We start from the raw sequence: 17,483 nt of genomic DNA, 5'->3' as shown, positions 1-17,483 counted from the left end.
GTATTAGAGTCCTATCATGTTCACTTCCAAATCCAACATTTCCACTTACTTTTTTTCAATGTGTCTTTTTATTTTTAATTGACAAATAATAGTTGTACATCTTTATCAAGGATAGCCTCTTCTGGCCTCTGAGACAACTGCATGTGCATGCAATGTGCTCTGTTCTTGCCTGCTTTGTCTCCCCTTGTGTTGCGAACATGGTACATTATGTGCTATTTGATAGCAACCTCGCTTCTTACTTCTCTACAGTCTATGTTCACAGATTGTAGGAACTTTACCTGCTGTTGTTGTGTTAGAACAGGAAGTACCGTTTCATTCACATATCTGAGCTGATGGGAAGCACACTTACAGCATGGGGATGGGGGAGGGCTGCAAGTCTGTGAAGAGACACAGCTGCCTGGCATGATAGTTCCTTCCTTTGCACCCATGTGGGAGGCCAGCCTGCTGGGCTATGACCCTTTGGTTTCCTTAGGCTCATCTCTTCCTCACCTCCCTTCCTTCTCTGTCCCTCATGGCCTTCTGGCTGCAGGAATGTGGGGCTTTCACGACCGGGACCTGGTTTTGCGGAAAGCTCTCTATACCATGATGAGGACAGGTGCTGAGCGAGAAGCCCTGAAGCGGAGGTGGAGGTGGCAGCAGACACAGCAGAACAAGGAGGTTTGTACCCACCCCTGCTGGAGACAGGAGCCACGTCAGAAGCAGCCTCTGACTGTGCTATATAGTCCGGGGGAGCCTTGTTGCAACAGCACAGCCCAGGGGGACCACAGCACATTCCTACTTACACCCGCCATGCTGGTGTGCTTAGGAAAGAGCCTCCCTCCACTTTAACAGCGCCCCAGCACCAATCATGAATTATATAGTCACGCACTGATCTGAGAAGCCCTTGGCCCCTCAATCCAGAGGAAATCTCCGCAGCCCCTGGCCATGGTGACATTACCACTTTTCTCCACAAGAAGAATCTGCCTATATTGGGGGTAAAATGTCTTGATGGTCCTTTAAACTGTGCCTTGGTCAGCCCCAACCAGGTTCACCCAGGAGTGGCCTTGGTGATTAGAAGCTTCCCAACAGCTTTGAAATCAAGGGCCAGAACTTCTTAAACTACGGAAGAGTAACCATCAGGGGACACTAACAGATGTGTCCAGCTGGGTCCTAGTGGGGCTCAGGTCAAGCTGGGTGGATGGGTACTGTTGCCTTGGTGGGGGGGGGGGGGGGGTGAAGGCAGGCAACAGCGGCTGCCTCCTGAACCAGCTTCCCTTCGCGCCAGTCAGGGCTGGTGTACACTGAGGAGGAATGGGAGCGAGAGTGGACAGAGCTGCTAAAACTGGCCTCCAGCGAGCCTCGCACACACTTCAGCAAGAACGGCAGCGGCACGGGCGGTGGGTGAGTGCTGCCCTGCTCTCCATGGGTCTTCCGGAGCTCCTGGCCACTCAGGGCCTCAAAGAGCTTGGGGAGGAGGGTAAATGACCCTGCATGCTAGCCAGATAGCAGAAGACAGAGAGTGTACGTTATACATGAGGCGATATGGGAGGTGAGGGGAGGCTGGACACATGCACCCAAGCTCTCTACACATGAGTTCATGAGAGCTGCTCAGCCCTGTCTCCCTCAGGCTCCTCATACAACACAAACTGTAGTAACTAGGGGATTCAGGGCCTAGTCAGACCTGGAGGTGGTCTGTGACAGTGGCCATTGCTACAGCTGCCATTGCATACACAGGGCTGAAAAAAAAAACAAAAAAACACCAGCTACTGTTTATAGAGTTTTTCTTTAATCGACGTAGTGTGGGGTTTCAAGTCACACTGAAAGCAAGAAATCATCAAACCACCCAGTGCTTCCCCAATGGACTCCATGACCATTATGTGTGTTCTTAGTACAAAGGCCTTGCATGTTGTGTGCACTCAAGGAAAGCTTGCTCCTGCAGGCCAGCTCCAGCTCCACTGTGGAACAAAGAGCAGTCTGGACCAACAGGCACATTTGGCCATGGAATTTCAGAAGATGCATTCTTTGATTTTTGCTCTTTTGTCCTGAAGTAAAAGGTCCCAGCCCAGAAAATTTCTCTGCCAAAGCACGAAGAATGAACGCTGACACCAAGAACACAGATGTGCGTGTCTCCTGGCCAGTCTCAGGTTTGCAGGCCAGGAAAGCCTCTGGGCTCTCAACGCCTCACCACAGTGAGCCTGGTGCCCAGTGGGCCAGCCCTCTCAAGCTAGCCAGCATAGACATTCCATGTCAGTCCTGATAGTCCGGCCTGTGGCCAGGCAGACCTATGTTTGTACAGTGGAAGATTTGTTCCTGAAAACTTAGCTTTTATCAGTTCCATGCCCTCCAAGTCCCAGGTGTTCCTTCCAGTCCAGTGTTTCTTTCACTGTTGAACTTCCCACACTTGCCAAGGAGAAAACCAAATCTCTTCTGGGGAAGCACAGGTGGGAGAGAGGAGAATAGCGATCAGCATGCTAGTCTGTTTTCCATTGCTGTCACTCGGCGCTTCTGAAGGGAAGAAAGTGCATTGTACTGTTTAGGGGGATAAGAAAAAAGTGCATACGGTTCTTTTAGTGCTTCTATTTCTCAGTAGTTTGAATCCTCAGATGTGGAGCCTACAGATACAGAGATCTGTATGTTTTCGTGGGAAAGGTGTAAATATATGTGCATTTTCATGTGGACAGGCACATGGATGCATGCAGAAGCCCAAAATTAGTGTCTGGTGTCTTCCTCAGTCGCCCACTTCTTTGTTTATTGAGATACTTTCTCTTGCTGTACCTGGAGCTTACACACTTGGCTAGCCTTAGCTAGCCAGCTGGCCCTGGGAATCCCACATCTGTATCACAAGTGCTAGGATTACAGCAACCACCATGCCTACCTGCTTTCATGCTGGATTCTGAGGATCCTAACTCCAGCCCTCACAAGCACAATCACCGCACCTATCTGCCAAGCCAGAGCTATTTGGTTAAAGCAAAACGCGTTTTAGACATTCTTCTTCCACTCTCTTTTCTAAAACAAAAAAAAACCTCTATCTTCGAGCTATTCAGTGGACAAAGCAGGATAGGGTGTCTGCAGTGGGTAGGGAATGGGAGAGCACAAAGGACTGTAGCAAGTGCCAAGGCCAGACAGGGTGGAGAGGGAAAACTGAGGGTTGGCACTCTTGGGCATGGCAGCCAAGCTTACAGGCTAGGAGACAGCTTCAAATGAGTAAGAACGGTGGAATCATTCCAGGCATTTTCCCACTGTACAGGAGGAAGTTATAAGAAGCATGAATTTAATAAGGATTAGACTGGAAGTGAGAGGTCTAGTGAACTTAGCATGTCCCGTGGCCGCTGTGGTGGGTGACTCACAGGCACATAGAGAGGGCGGTAATACGTGAACATGGTCCATCTTCTTGTGCCAGGGAACAAGAAAGTAATCCAAAAGAATGGCAAGGAGATATCAGAAAAACACAGACCAAGCTGAAATAAGTGAAGAAGACCGAATTAAAGCATATTTGAGCGTCATAATATCACAAATGGATTATAAATCATTTAATAAAAGTATCAAACCAGAACTCCACAGTGCTATCAACAAGCTTGTGAAATAACAAGAGATGTGCAGGGGTTCAGAGTTCCCCTGTGGATTGTGTGTTAGTTACAGAGGTGACCTGAGCAGCTCTGTGAGGGTGTGGCTGGAAGAAGAGCCAGTGACCTAGGCCCCACCATTGGGAGGTCCATCTCCATATCCCACCACCTGAGAGGACACTCAAGGGTGACTTGGCAAACCCTAGTCTAACGTCATAGAGACCCAGGCTGAGAAAGGTCCACAAGCCACCTGCCCTGTACTCCTCAGCATCTCAGAAGTGCTGTGGTTATGGAAATACCAAGCAGCATAAAACATAAATACCAGCAGGATAAAGGGGATAGAAGAGACCTAAGAGAAAGCAGCTCGTGACCCTGAGCTTGGTCCTCCATCTTAAAGGTGTTGCCGGGACCACTGTGAGCAGGCCTTGATGGCTGTGTCCTGATGTGTCAAAGGTGGCCGTGTAAACAAGAAGCACTCTGACCCCTCTCAGAATAAAGACATGGAAGCCTAGAGAATAACTTGCAGATGGTTCTGTGTGACGTTTGATGACTTCTGACTGCTGCCACATTTTCAAGCATTAAATAAAGTTTGTTGGCCACAAAAGAAAAAGGCAAGAGAAAGGAAGGAAGAAGGGATGGAGAGAGGGAGGAAGGAAGGGAGGGAAGAGAGGGAGAAAGAGAAATCAAAGAAAGAAAAGAGAAAGAAAGAAAAGGAAGGAAGGAAGGAAAGAGAAGAAAGGAAGGAAAGAAAGAAAAGAAAGAAAGAGAAGGAAGGAAAGAAAGAAAGAGAAGGAAGGAAGGAAAGAAAGAAAGAGAAGGAAAGAAGGAAGGAAGGAAGAAAGAAAGAGAAATCAAAGAAAGAAAAGAGAAAGAAAGAAAAGGAAGGAAGGAAGGAAAGAGAAGAAAGGAAGGAAAGAAAGAAAAGAAAGAAAGAGAAGGAAGGAAAGAAAGAAAGAAAGAGAAGGAAGGAAGGAAAGAAAGAAAGAGAAGGAAAGAAGGAAGGAAGGAAGGAAGGAAGAAAGAAAGAAGAAAGAAACCATAATGTAGCATGGCATCTCCCCAAAGGCCTGGTGCATTTCTTAGGGTTTACAGCCTTTGTTCTAGGAGTGATGGAGAGAGTTGGTCCAGCACTCTGCACACAGAACTCATTCCCAGCCATCCCTGCTCCCTTGCTGTCTTTGGGGAACTGATTCCAGGAGCCCTAGGATACTGGAAACTATGCAAAGAGTCTGCCGCCTCCTGCTATACACTGTCATCACATCTAGGAGACTTACACACGGTCCCACCATCTAAGAGCTCTGGCTCTCTTCCCTTGGAGGTTGGCCCTGTTGTTGAGGGACACCTAGGTCACAGTCTTCTGCCCCAGTGTCTCACAGTCTGGATGACAGCGATTCTTGGGGTCTACTCTACCCACAAGGCAAGGCAGGAGCTTGGACCCAGGCTGCGGAAGCTTAGTGTACGGCTGTGCGTTCAGCCTCCTCCTCCCCTCAGGGTAGGATTCAGGCAGCTTCTTTATGACCTCTTCCCAGGAACTGTTCCTGGAAGGTTCCTCAGATCCTAATAAATAGGGTCCGGTGTTTGGGGGTGCTCAGTCCCTACTCCGAGTCCCTGCCCTTTGTGTTTCCCCACTCCAGTCTAGTCTCATGACAAGATCACTTTGTTTTATTTCCTAGTGTGGACAACTCTGAGGATCCTGTGTATGAAAGCCTGGAAGAGTTCCATGTCTTCGTCCTAGCCCACATACTGCGGAGACCCATTGTGGTGGTGGCAGACACCATGCTAAGAGACTCTGGTGGTGAAGGTAGGATCCTCAAGGAGCTGTATTTAGGGGTGGTCCAGAAAGGGTGACATCTACCTGTCCATAGGCAGAGTCATCGCGTCACTTTAAGACATGCACAAAGATAGCATTTCGTGCATTTCTTCTTCCTCCAGCACAGCACTGATCACCTGCCCTGCATGACAGCAGCAGGAGGCTATGAGGAATCTGGCCAAGCACCACAGACAGCACAGATCCCTATGAAAGCCCCAGACCCTGTTCCAGGAGTTCTGCAGGATAGTATAGTAGAGAGGAAAGGAAGGAGGGCTGAGTGTGGAGCCTCTGAAGGGTGGTGAAGAGTCAGGAACTGCAGGGGTAGCCAAGCTGCTGTTGTCTGGCCACTGAGAGCCTCACCCATGACCTCTTGGATGACCCCTCCCTCAGCACTTGATACAATCTCCCCCAGACGGATAAGTGCACTGAAGCCCCCAGTAAGGCTGGACAATACCCCCACCCAGGTTTAGCCAGAGACAGGGCGTAGACCCTCACATGACATCCCTAAGCCTGAAGCTCCTGCGAGTCCAAGGAGCTGTAGTAAGGATGTCTGAAACTCCACAGAGCTGGCCATGCTCTGAAGAGACAGAAAAGAGGGAGAACCAGGAGAGCTGTCACCAGGTCCCTTCCTCCCTCAGCAGACCCCACTCCCAGCACTTTCCCCAGTGTGGTTCATTTTCCGTTCTCCCTGGTGGCACCATTGCGATCCAGTTCACTCTTGCTGCCGTGTTTGTCACTTCCAAAGACGGCCTTGTCCACAACATCTCTTCACCGCGCGCGGCATGCCAGGGAAGTGACCCTGTGGCATTTCACTCGGCTTCACTTACATTTAAATCCACCCCATAATAGAAGTCGTGAATGTCCTGGAGCCCTGATGGCCAGGCATCAGTCGTCATGCCAGAGAAAGGCCAACATGGCCGTGGCTGCTCTGAGGGCAAGGGCTAGCAGAACGTGCATCCATGCATCCTGCCCAGCTCTCTTTGCCTGCTGCCGAGCACCAGAGCCAGCAGCCCTCTGGTCCATGTCCCTCCTCCTTATTACAGCCCTCAAAACAGGATGCTTATGTGGACAGAATCGTCCTGCCCAGTACAGACTGAGTGAAGGGGGCGGGCGATGACTGAGAGATCCTCAGAGACCACTCTAAAGGCCCCTGTGCTCCACACTAAGGAGGGTACAATTCCCACTCTGAGGCCAAAGGCAATGCTCTTCATGATCAAACCCTACCTGCTAGGCTGGGGGTTGGCCCAATGGGTAGATTACTTGCTTGGCATGCATGAAGCCCTGGTTCCATTGCAGCAATGCATAAAATGGGCATGGTGGTACATGCCTGTAATTCCAGCACTCAGGAAGTCAAGGGAGTTGGAAGTTCAAGGTCATCCTTAGCTACAAAGTAAGTCAGGTCTACAGGAGACCCTATTTCAGTGGGGAGGGGAGAAAAGAATCAGCTACTGCTTGGGGTTGGTGTTCAAAGAAGTGGTTTTCAGGCTTCTCTTCCCTTGCTCTTCATAAGAACATGAACAGGATAGTATCTCATCACACAAAGACAGCATCTCTACTTCTCATGTTCCACCTGATCTGCAGCTCAGTACCAGAGCTCTCTGACCACTCCCTTCTGTTCTGTAGAAGTTGTTTTTAATATGCACCAATCACACTCAGGGAATGTAGGTCCTGCCTGCGTGTGAACATTTCGGTGACAGCAGAAGAGAAAGGACAGCAGAGACTTCTAGACAAGCTAGCGGGCGATACTTCTGACCGTCTTGGGCAATGGTCTTAGCCCTGACCCTGCCGTTCTTCTGTCTATGGTGTGGCTCTCAGGAGCAGGCTACCCAGGCAGATCACCATGGAAACCTTCAGTCCTGGCCATGAGCACTAATTCTGTTCCCCTATTCCCTCTCCCTGCATCAACCCACTCCTCCCTTCCCCACTCTTGCCCTCCGACTTTCCCCGTGTCTGTGTCCACAGCATTTGCACCCATCCCATTTGGAGGGATCTACCTGCCCTTGGAGGTGCCTCCCAACAGGTGCCACTGCTCGCCCCTGGTTCTGGCTTATGATCAAGCGCACTTCTCGGCCCTTGTGTCCATGGAACAGAGAGACCAGCAGAGAGAACAAGGTTTGTCCAGCTCCCGAGACACAAGGGGTAAGGTGAGGTGGTAAGGTGGAGGGAGTGCTGGAGATGGGGTATGTGTGGACAACCGCCTAGCGCACATGCACACACAAGGAGCAGCTATGGTTTCTGCACAGCCATGCTCAGTGGGTATGCATATGTGTTGACTGGCAGTAGTGGCATTAGAGGTAATGGCCACCTAAACCACTCTGGAGATCAGTGATGATGCCACTGTGTGTACTTAGCTGTTGGCTTCCATCATGTGCATGTGTAAGTTTTCTATATCTTAATTAATTTTAGCTGACACATGTGTGTATTTCAGTGTGACTTATAGTGCACTAGTCAGGGAAAACGTATCTATGTCCTCCAACATTTAGTATAAGTAATTGTGTATTACTTCTGATGTTGAAAATGTTCAAAATCCTCACTTCTAACCTTTTGAAATACATGTTGTCTGTGTCCTTGGGGGGATTTTTAACTGTAAAACTAATTATTGCTAATGTTGTGTGTGGATTTATAGATGGATGCAATCCACCTCAGATGGATTTGGAAAACAAAATCCCTTCAGGGCAAGTATTGACAAGCTGTGGCCCACCACTTAGTTTGCAGATAGTTTTAGTGGAACACAGCTAGACTCATTGCCTGACATTTTCCCCGTGGCTGCTTTGCAGTGGGGCAGCAGAATGTGTGTATGTGGCCTGCTGGCCTCCGACATTAATTTGTTGGCACTGTTCTTGAAAGGCTTGCCCACTCTTGCTGTACACTAGTAAGCTTTTGAACCAAAAAGTCAACACTTTATCTGAAGGTCACTATAGCCAGGTTTCCTGCAAGAAGCCATCTCAGTGCTGATGGGTTGATGGGACCAGCGCCACCTGCTGCACGGTGCACAGTTACAGCTAGCAGTAATACAGGTGGGGCTGACTCACTGATGGAGAAGAGGACTTTGTTGTGCTCTGAGTTAGCTGTGATGGATATGTGAGTGTCTGGGTAGAAAGGACAGGTTTTAGTATTACCACTGTTGTTTTCAGTACAGAATGAGATTTTCCTCAGGAGACTGAAGGCCAAGGAAATAGCATGTATTCTAGGGTTTGGGCCCTTGAATGTGGTTCTAAGAAACCCCAAGTGGTTGGTTCAGAGCTCCCACAAGCCAGAAGCTCAGGGTGACCATTCGGACTCCTTACCCTGAGTGTATCAGTGCCTCCCCATCCTGCCCCCTCCTGTGGACAGCTGGCAAGGGAGGACACAGACAGAGCCCTACCTCCTCCAGCCCCTATAAAGCACCCCTTCCACATATGTTCCTGGACTGACAGCCAGAGAGTCAGCAGGCCTGTGGGATGGACTCTGGATGATGCAGGGTGTAGAAAGATCCCCGGTCCCTTTCCCAAAAGCCAAATCAAAGTGCAGCTCACAGGCTGATGTAACTAGGAGTGGGTCTAGGCAGCCAAGGTAGCAGACTGCTGTTCCTCATCCTTCCTCATAACTCACTCACTGCCTCTGGCCACCAGAAGAGGCTCTCCAGCATCAAATCCTGGGGTGAGCATGCTTTTCCCTCATCTCTCTGCTTCCAGAGGTGCCTACCTCCTTCCCTAGGGTTTTGTTTGGTTTCTTTTTTGGCATGGTCTGAAATGAGGCTTTCCTGTGTTATCCAGAATGGCCTCCAAAGTTCTGGACTCAAGGGGTCTTCCTGCATCAGCTTTCCAGGTTACTGAAACCATATGTGCATGAAGGCCAGCACCTTTAATACTGTAGCACTTGCTACAAGCTGTGACTTGGGACAGGGCTGGGACTCTTGTCAAGCCCCTGAGGTCAACATCCAGTTCACAGTCTCAGGTCCCCCAAAGGTCTTCCAGAAGTCTCCCTGGTGGAAGGTACTATCACATCCCTCTAGGAAACACGGCAAAGTACAGGTTTCTCCCTGGGGGACGAGCTTTTTCCAAAGTCTGGGTTCTGGCCCCAGAGCACAGTACAGGTAACTCTTGGCTTCTGTGGGTGCTGGGTCTCTCCATAGTCCCTGTGGGTCCTGCCTCCATGGCTACTATGTGCCTAGAACTGAGCATTCCCACTACCAGTCCTTACAAGCTGGGCTAGAGCCCTAGAGGGGGTGCAGGCTCTCTAGAGGATATATCTTCGTATACCAACAGTGGCTCTGCCATCACCCAAGGGAGACACTGAAGAGATGCCTGTGGGTAGCTGACATCCTGGATGACCCAAAGCCTGACTACATTGTCCCTGTGTGTGGCCTTCCCCACCACAGGCACTCACCAGGGCTGTGGGTGGGACTTCAGCAGCCTCAGACACAGCAGCAAAGCTAGGGCTGATATCACTGTCCTTCTCCGTGACTTCACGCATAGATTCACTGTGCTGTGGACCGTAGGCATGCAATTCATTGTCTTTTCTTATTAAGCTGAACACCTTCCCCTTTCTGCTTCAAGGAAGTACTTCCTGGCTTCTCCTTTTGGGTCTCAACTCCGTCATTGCCGACTTGTGCCGTGGGGCCCGTGGATAAGGGGTGGTGTGAAAGTACAGAGATCCCTGAGCATCAGTCGACAGCCCAGGCAGCTGCGGACAGCAGACAGCTAAAGATAGCATCTACTGTGAGGGCTCGGTGCACAAAGGGACGCTGCACCTGCATGGGAGCTGTGACCTTCACATGGCTCAGAACAGTGTGCTCAGCTTCATCTTGTGAACCGGTGATTTCTGGGATTTTTCTATGTACTATTTTAAATCATGGTCAGCTATAGTGAAACTACAGAAGCTTCAGATGAAGGAGTTCCTGCCTCACTGTTCCATGCCCTATGCCACCCACACCCTGACCTGGGGCAGCAGCTGCTGAGCTGTGAAATGCAGAGGATGGCTGTAAACCGCGTCCTGTGTCCCTGTAAACCGCGTCCTGTGTCCCTGTAAACCGCGTCCTGTGTCCCTGTGAACCGAGTCCTGTGTCCCTATGAACCGAGTCCTGTGTCCCTGTGAACCGAGTCCTGTGTCCCTGTGAACCGAGTATCAGAACGAGTCTGTATTTGTCACTAACATCTTTAAAGAGATTAAAACTCGAGTAGTCCTTTACCCAGCACCTCTCTACGGAGAGGAAATTGTTGGTGTCGTGATGCACACCTTAATCCCCAGCACATGGGAACTGAGCAGGAAGTTAGAAAAGCCTGGGTTTCATAGAGAAACCCTGAGAGAAAGAGAGACAGAGAGAGACAGAGAGAGAGAGAGAGAGAGAGAGAGAGAGAGAGATAGATTTAGGTTTCACAAAACCATGTGAGAATACAGAGGTAGGGGGCATTCCCAAGCCAAGGAGAAGGTCAGAAGAATGTGCCCCTGACGAAGATTAGATCCCAGAGTGTAGAGTTTACACCTCTGCTCTTTGAGCCCCAGGCTGTGGTGGTGTTGAAAGGGCCATGGACTTTAATAAAACAGTTCTTCAAGCAAATAAGAGTGGATGAGTTTAGCCAAAAATTCACAAAACTATAAAGCCAAGCCACTCATTACCTCTTACACATTACCAAGTTTCAACTTCCTGCTTGAGATGCAGCCTTGGCCCACTCTGATATACAGAGTGAGCTCCAGGACATCCAAAAACAACAAGAACAAAATCATAGCTGATTCTTCGTCCACAACTGACCAAAAAGATTCTTAATTCAATCATATCATATGAATGACCTTTACAAACTCTTGACTTCCCTCGAAACTTTGTAAGTCAGGCCTCCATCGCCTGCATTTCTTTCCCAACACTCTTCTCTTCCAAATTCCCATAGAGTCACCCATTAAGTTCTGAGTTCCAAACGCTTCCATAGTCCTCCCCAGAATAGCATGATCAGGATCCTGGTACCAATTTCTGCCCTTGTTTGTTTTCTTTTTCTTTTTCTTTTTTTTTTTATTTTTCGAGACAGAGTTTCTCCGTAGCTTTTGGTTCCTGTCCTGGATCTAGCTCTTGTAGACCAGGCTGGCCTCGAACTCACAGAGATCCGCCTGCCTCTGCCTCCCGAGTGCTGGGATTAAAGGCGTGCGCCACCACCGCCCGGCTCCTTGTTTGTTTTCTACTGCTGTGAAAGACACCAAAACCAAATGGTGGAGGGCAGAGCTTTTTTGTTTGCTTGGGTTTAGGGTTGGTTTGGTTTTCTGCTGTTGTTGTTGTTTGCTTGTTTTGACCTACACATGGTGGTAACGATCCATCATTGAAGGAAATCACAACAGAACTCAAGGCAAGAGCCTGGAGGTAGAAACTAAAACAGAGACCATATAGGAATGCTGCTTACTGGCACGCTTGCCATCACCTTCTCGGCTTTCTTTTTTTTTTTTTAACTTATTTTTATCTTATGTGCATTGGTGTTTTGTAGTGGGTATTGGGTCCCCTGGAACTGGAATTACAAACAGTTTTAAGTTGTCACGTGGGTGCTGGGAATTGAACCCAGGTCCTTTGGAAGAACAGTCGGCACTCTAACCACTGAATAATCTCTCCAGCACCCTCAGTTTGCTTTCTTATACTACCCGGGAACATCCCCCAGGAGTAGCACGGTCTATGGACTGGGGCCTCCAGTCCTCCCACATCAATTGGTTATCAAGACAATGCATCACAGACTTCTCTACAGGCCAGCGTAATGGGGCATTTTCTCAACCGAGAAATCTCTTCCCACATGACCCTAGCTTGTGCCAAGTTAACAAAAAGCTAACACACAGGTCACTTATCCAAATAGCACTGGTGTGTGATAAGCCAATGTGCAGTGCGGTCTGTGGGTGCTCAGACCCTGTGTGGCATTGGCACACCAGAGTGCCTCCATCACTGATGGAGGGTTCCATGTGTCCTGAGCGATGGTCTCTATCATCTAACAGGGTCTGTCCGCATTTGATAGCACCATTTCCCAAAATACCAACCAATCGCAGTCAGAGCGCCCAACAAGACACCTGCAGCCTTATCCTGGCTCACTGCAGCCTCTATGAGTGCAGATGGGTCTGGGCTAGGACAGCAGGTCCCTCCACACAGGGCTCTGGTGGATCTCATTGAATGAACTTTCCATGTACAGGTGGGTTTCTGAGTCCTTTCCAGGGGTGACTGCCTAGCCTTTGCCATTTCCCATCCCCCGCTTCACAGAGGAGGAAAGTGAGGAGGGAGAGCCCATCTCCAGGGAACGGCCACAGTCACAAAGCGAGGTGGTGGCAGATGAGTAGGTGGATGCTATGCCTTCTGAAAGCTGCAAAGGCAGCTGTCCAGTGATTGTGTGGTGTGCAAGCACTAGACAGAGGCCATAGGAAGTGGTGTCTCAGGTCAGCACTTGCACAGACTCACACGACACTTTGACCTGGTGATGCAGGAGCCTTCAGTGTTAGGGAAGGGGAGCCCGGGCTGCACTGCTCACAAGGGCTACTGCCGGCAGTATGTGAGGTGATTGCCAAGATACAGCTCTTGAGTGAAAACAGCTGGGGTGCACTGAAGTCAAGACACCCTAGAGTGTCCTCATGCCTTTCCCGGGGGGAGGGGGTCAGGTCACAGATGGTGGGGGGGCTAAGGGCAGCAAGGGCAGCTTCAGACTCTGGGAGAAGGCCTGCACACAGTCAGGTTTACAATTCGGTTATTGCAACAGAAAGTCAACACAAACAACTGAAAAGGAATTTCACCAAAAGCAACTGGCAACCTTGTCTCTTAGACAATACACATTTATAAAAATGGGGCATCCAGAGATCTGGGGGAGCCACTAAGTCCATAAGTACAGCTACAGTTGATGTGTAACCCACAATAAAAGCAAACATTAATGTGTATCAGTATTCCCCGGGCCAAATAAATTAGGAAGTTTTTATGATAGTGGGACCCAAACCCAGGGCCTAGTGTCCTGCTGCTGAGCTGCTCCTCCAGCCCTGATCACATGATGGTGTGACTTCCAGGACCTTCAACAATAAGTGCTTTGTCCTACAGGAGTGGTTACCAATCAGTAAAACCAATTCTTTTCCAGTAGCTACTTGCGTTCACATGAGAATTAGTATATATTTGCTTAAATGAAATTTTATAGTAGGATATTATTAATGCAATATTCTAAACCAAGGTTATTTTCACTCAGATGCCTTTCTCTATCGTATACCAGTCAGACTGGCCTGTGGGCACAGCAGTGCACCCAATACCTGGGAGCAGGTTTGTGGGGCGAGGGTCTGTGATGGGAAAGAGGCTGTAGAAGCCAGGATGTACCCAAGACATGTGGCCATGCTGTCCCTGCACTTAGTGTCCCTTTCTTTAGCAGCATCCTTAGTTTACCAGTTGCCATGGGGAGTCTCGGGAGGAGGAGGTGGGCTGCCAGACCTCCCGAGACACCTCTTCCTGCTGCTGCTCTTTGGATCTCAGAACATGCACACTGAGCAGTGCCAAGTCTTCCAGGCACACCACCACCATGCCCTGCATGGCTGGCCGTTTTAACCCAACCAGGGGCAGCAAGGAAAAGACAGGCACTTAAGAAATGACAGACATGCCGGGTGGTGGTGGCACACGCCTTGAATCCCAGCACTCGGGAGGCAGAGGCAGGCGGATCTCTGTGAGTTCGAGACCAGCCTGGTCTACAAGAGCTAGTTCCAGGACAGGCTCCAAAACCACAGAGAAACCCTGTCTCAAAAAACCAAAAAAAAAAGAAAAGAAAAGAAAAGAAATGACAGACACATACACAGAAGAGTTGGGATCAGGTTGGCTGTATGCGCTTTGATGAAGCCATACCAATCACACTATAATTGAAACCTCCCTGTGATTGTTATGTACAGAATGGGCTAGGACACCACAGGAAGTGTCCGTAGGCCAGCAGTCTCCAGCTGTAAGCATCAGGGAGGAGGAAGCTGCAGTTGCCTGGAAACATTTGTACTTACATACACTGACCAACCATTTGTCAAGATTAGTGCTTGGACCAAAGGAAGGTGTTGCCATTCCAAGCCTGACCTAAGAATGGTCTTGTTGATTTCTCGTGGGTCTGAGGCACTGGTCCTCGACATTGCTGTGCCCAGTCATTAGGACATTCACCTGATCTTTATCCATTTACTCGTGACTTCCTCTCCTCCCCACACTCCGCCAACACCTGATGGAGGAAGAGGAGGAAGAGCCAGGGTGAGGGCTCCTGGACTTTCAGTTTACAGCCCAGGCTGTCACATTTGGCACACTTGACTCTTGACCAACACACTTCACAAGAGATTAAAAGGAGGCCAGGGGTTATAGACAAACTTAATGGCTATAGGGCCCTCTACCAGGTTGCATACGGGGAGCAAGCCCTTGAGCCCTTGAGTGCTACTGTCTGCCTACATCTTGACTCTGGATATCTAGCCCCCAGGACTGAGAGGAAAATCACTCAGTTGCTAACTGGCAACCTAGACTATGGTGTTCTGTCCCAATAGCTCAAGTTAGTGGCACTGGGAACCATACAGGAATGAAAGAACCTGGGTTGCTGAAGATTCCCTAACGATAGTCTCCCTCTCCCGGCTCAGGTAAAAGCAGGTAGCGCCACTCGTACCTGCATATGCACATGCTCAGTGCATGCCTCAGTTACTATGGTGGCTAAAGGTTCTCCCCATCCTCCAGGCTGCATGTTGGGCTTCTGGGCCCCTGGGGATTAGAGTAGGGTGCCAACCAATAAATGGGCAGACACTCTGTAAGCTACTGAGACAGGGGTGGCTGAGTGACAGCAAAAACAGGTTTGCCTTTCTCCTTTCATGTTTGTTAGCGGGGCAGAACACTCCCCCATCCCTAGCTCACTTTCTGCTGGTCCCATCACATCCAGCTACAGTCTGAAAATATTAAATGGAACATTCCAGAAATCAACAGAGACCACATTCCCATTGTTTTTTTTTTATTTCAGTGTATTTTATGCAGTTCTATTTCATTAGTTACTGCTGTGAATTTCTTACTGTGATTGATTTATAAATTAAACTCCACCACTGGTATGTTCATATAGGTAAAAGTACAGTATACGAGAGGGAGAGAGCCACTGTCCAGACAACCACTGGGGCCATCAGATGTGGGTAAGGTGGCTAGCGCATTTGCTGTGTGCACCTGGAAACAATTTAGAAGTTTGCTTATGTCTGTGTTTGGAGAGCTGGTCTCTTTATCATTATGTAAATGGTTCTCTTCTTTGTAACCGTTTTTTCTGGACTCTTCTTTGTCTAATATTAGGTGGCTCCCCCTAGCTCTTTGTTTCAGAGAGTGTCTTTTACCTATGTCTTTAGATTCATAACTATTGTAGGGAGTGCAGACTTGAGGCTTGTTTCGCTTTAATCCCAATCTAACAATTTTATCCTTTGACAGTGTTGACACTGTTTGCATGTGATTATATGAATGACTCGGATCGGTGAAAGCCCACCATCTCTGCTAGTCTTTTCTCCTCGTTCCGTCTGGTTTTGGTTTCTCACCTGTCGTCCTATCCTGAATTGATGGTGGTACTTAATGACTATTTGCCCGGATTATTTACCTACTAGTGTTTATCTTACCTGGGGTTTACGGACAGAATCGTTAAGGAGAGCCTCACACTCTCTGCACTCCTTCCTTCCCCTCACCGTGGACAAGGTACAGCACAGCTCTCTTGGCTGTCCAGATCTGGTTATCTCAGAAGTGCTAAAAAGGAGAGAAAAGGGAATTTTATCTTCACCTTCATTTATTCCATTTCCATCACTCTGAGTAAATTCAAGTCACTGCTGGTGTCCCCTTCCACTATCCAGTGTAGATCAGCAGGCAGTGAACGGCTCCTTTGGGCTTGAGAAAGCCTTGGATGGCCCTTGCGTCTCAGAGCTCTCTTAGAGGCAGAATTAGCAGATTTTTCTCATCCCTTTAAATGATGCCGCCTGCTATCTTCTGCTTTCTCCGTTTACCCTGATCTATGTGCTGCAATCTTACTTCCTTTCTCTGTATCTAACTTGTCTTTCTTCTTTGCCTTTGCTTTCAGAAGCTACGGGTGCTGTGGGAAGGGATGGTTTTGTTGTTGTGTTGCTGTTATTCATTTTCCCTAGTAATATTCTCATGGTTTTCCTGATCTGTGGTGGTTTCGTTCGCTTGCTCTGTGTGTGTCTGTGTGTGTATGTGTATCTGTGTTTGCATGCACGTGTGTGTATGTGTGTGCGTGTGTGTATCTGTGTGCGTGCGTCTTTGTGTGTACATGCGTGTGTGTGCATGTGTGTGTGTATCTGTGCGTGTGTGTGCATGCGTGCGTGTGTCTGTGTTTATGTGCGTGTTGTGCGTGTGTATCTGTGTGTGTGTGTATCTGTGTGTGTGTGTATCTGTGTGTGATATTTTCTCTACCTCTCTCTCATCCCTCTGGAGTGACTCTAACACAGCCTTCAGCTGAGTTTGCTGACCTGCGGCTCATGGGTGTCCCTGCCTCCTACCCAACCTTTTCTACTTTGTATAACAGCTTGGCTGATTCCGACTGTCCCATCCTGAGGCCCACAGATTCCTTGCTTGCCTGTGGATCTCTTGAAGCTGTTCTTCATCTCAGTTGTAGTTTGCTGTGGGTTTTGTTTTGTCTGTTACTATTGTTTTATTTCTGTTTTCCTTTTGAAACTTTATTTCTTCTCTCCTCTAAAATCGGACACCAAACCCTTTCTTTTCTATCAGTTTCTATCATCAATCAGCAATTTTACTCTTAATGCCCAATAGTTTCAACACGTCCATTGTATCTCAGTCGGTACTTCTTGTGGTTTCAGGCGCCCACTGGGGATCTTGGGGTGCAAATAAAGGAGAGTGAGCTGCACTTGCTTTAATGCTGTGAAGTACTGTAAGAAGCATGCATACATGTAGTGGCACTGTCTGTTTAGAGAAATAGCCCCTTTATCATTGTCTCGAGTATCATGGCTTTCATAAAACAGGTCAGGCAAAAGATAACAAAGTGGTGTCTTTAAAGACTGAAAGAAAGTCTGCCAGTCTCAAATTCTGTATCTACTACAAAAGCCCCACAACGTGCAGGAAAAATGCAGACTCGTCGAACAAAACAAAGTAGCTTCACAATGCACGCCCAGCGTCACGACTGCACACCCATGTTAGTCCTGTGCTTTCAGCTCCGTGCCTTGTCAAC

At 48.7% G+C, this 17,483-nt stretch overlaps 1 protein-coding gene and 1 long non-coding RNA gene across 5 annotated transcripts in view; one reads left to right on the top strand and one right to left on the bottom strand.

Annotated features, from left to right (window-relative positions):
• The window catches only part of Otud7a (OTU deubiquitinase 7A), a 250,797-nt gene that overhangs the window by 218,977 nt on the left and 14,337 nt on the right, over positions 1–17,483 (top strand). For all 4 annotated transcript variants that reach the window (XM_041667454.1, XM_041667538.1, XM_041667368.1 and 1 more), the window contains 4 exons: positions 530–657; positions 1,265–1,380; positions 5,216–5,343; positions 7,315–7,464. In XM_041667454.1, coding sequence (XP_041523388.1) covers positions 530–657; positions 1,265–1,380; positions 5,216–5,343; positions 7,315–7,464 — 522 coding nt within the window. The remainder of the gene's footprint in view (positions 1–529; positions 658–1,264; positions 1,381–5,215; positions 5,344–7,314; positions 7,465–17,483) is intronic.
• On the bottom strand, positions 1,776–16,005 carry LOC121458425. The gene is made up of 3 exons (XR_005975841.1): positions 15,907–16,005; positions 14,450–14,504; positions 1,776–2,484 (listed from the first exon to the last, which is right to left on the bottom strand). It is a non-coding gene; the product is annotated as an uncharacterized LOC121458425 (long non-coding RNA).

This window comes from Microtus oregoni, unplaced genomic scaffold (assembly GCF_018167655.1).
Source record: "Microtus oregoni isolate MIOR12 unplaced genomic scaffold, Mior012 000000F_ref0000247, whole genome shotgun sequence".
Lineage (NCBI taxonomy): Eukaryota > Metazoa > Chordata > Mammalia > Rodentia > Cricetidae > Microtus > Microtus oregoni.
This window is presented reverse-complemented; position numbering and strand designations above follow the sequence as displayed.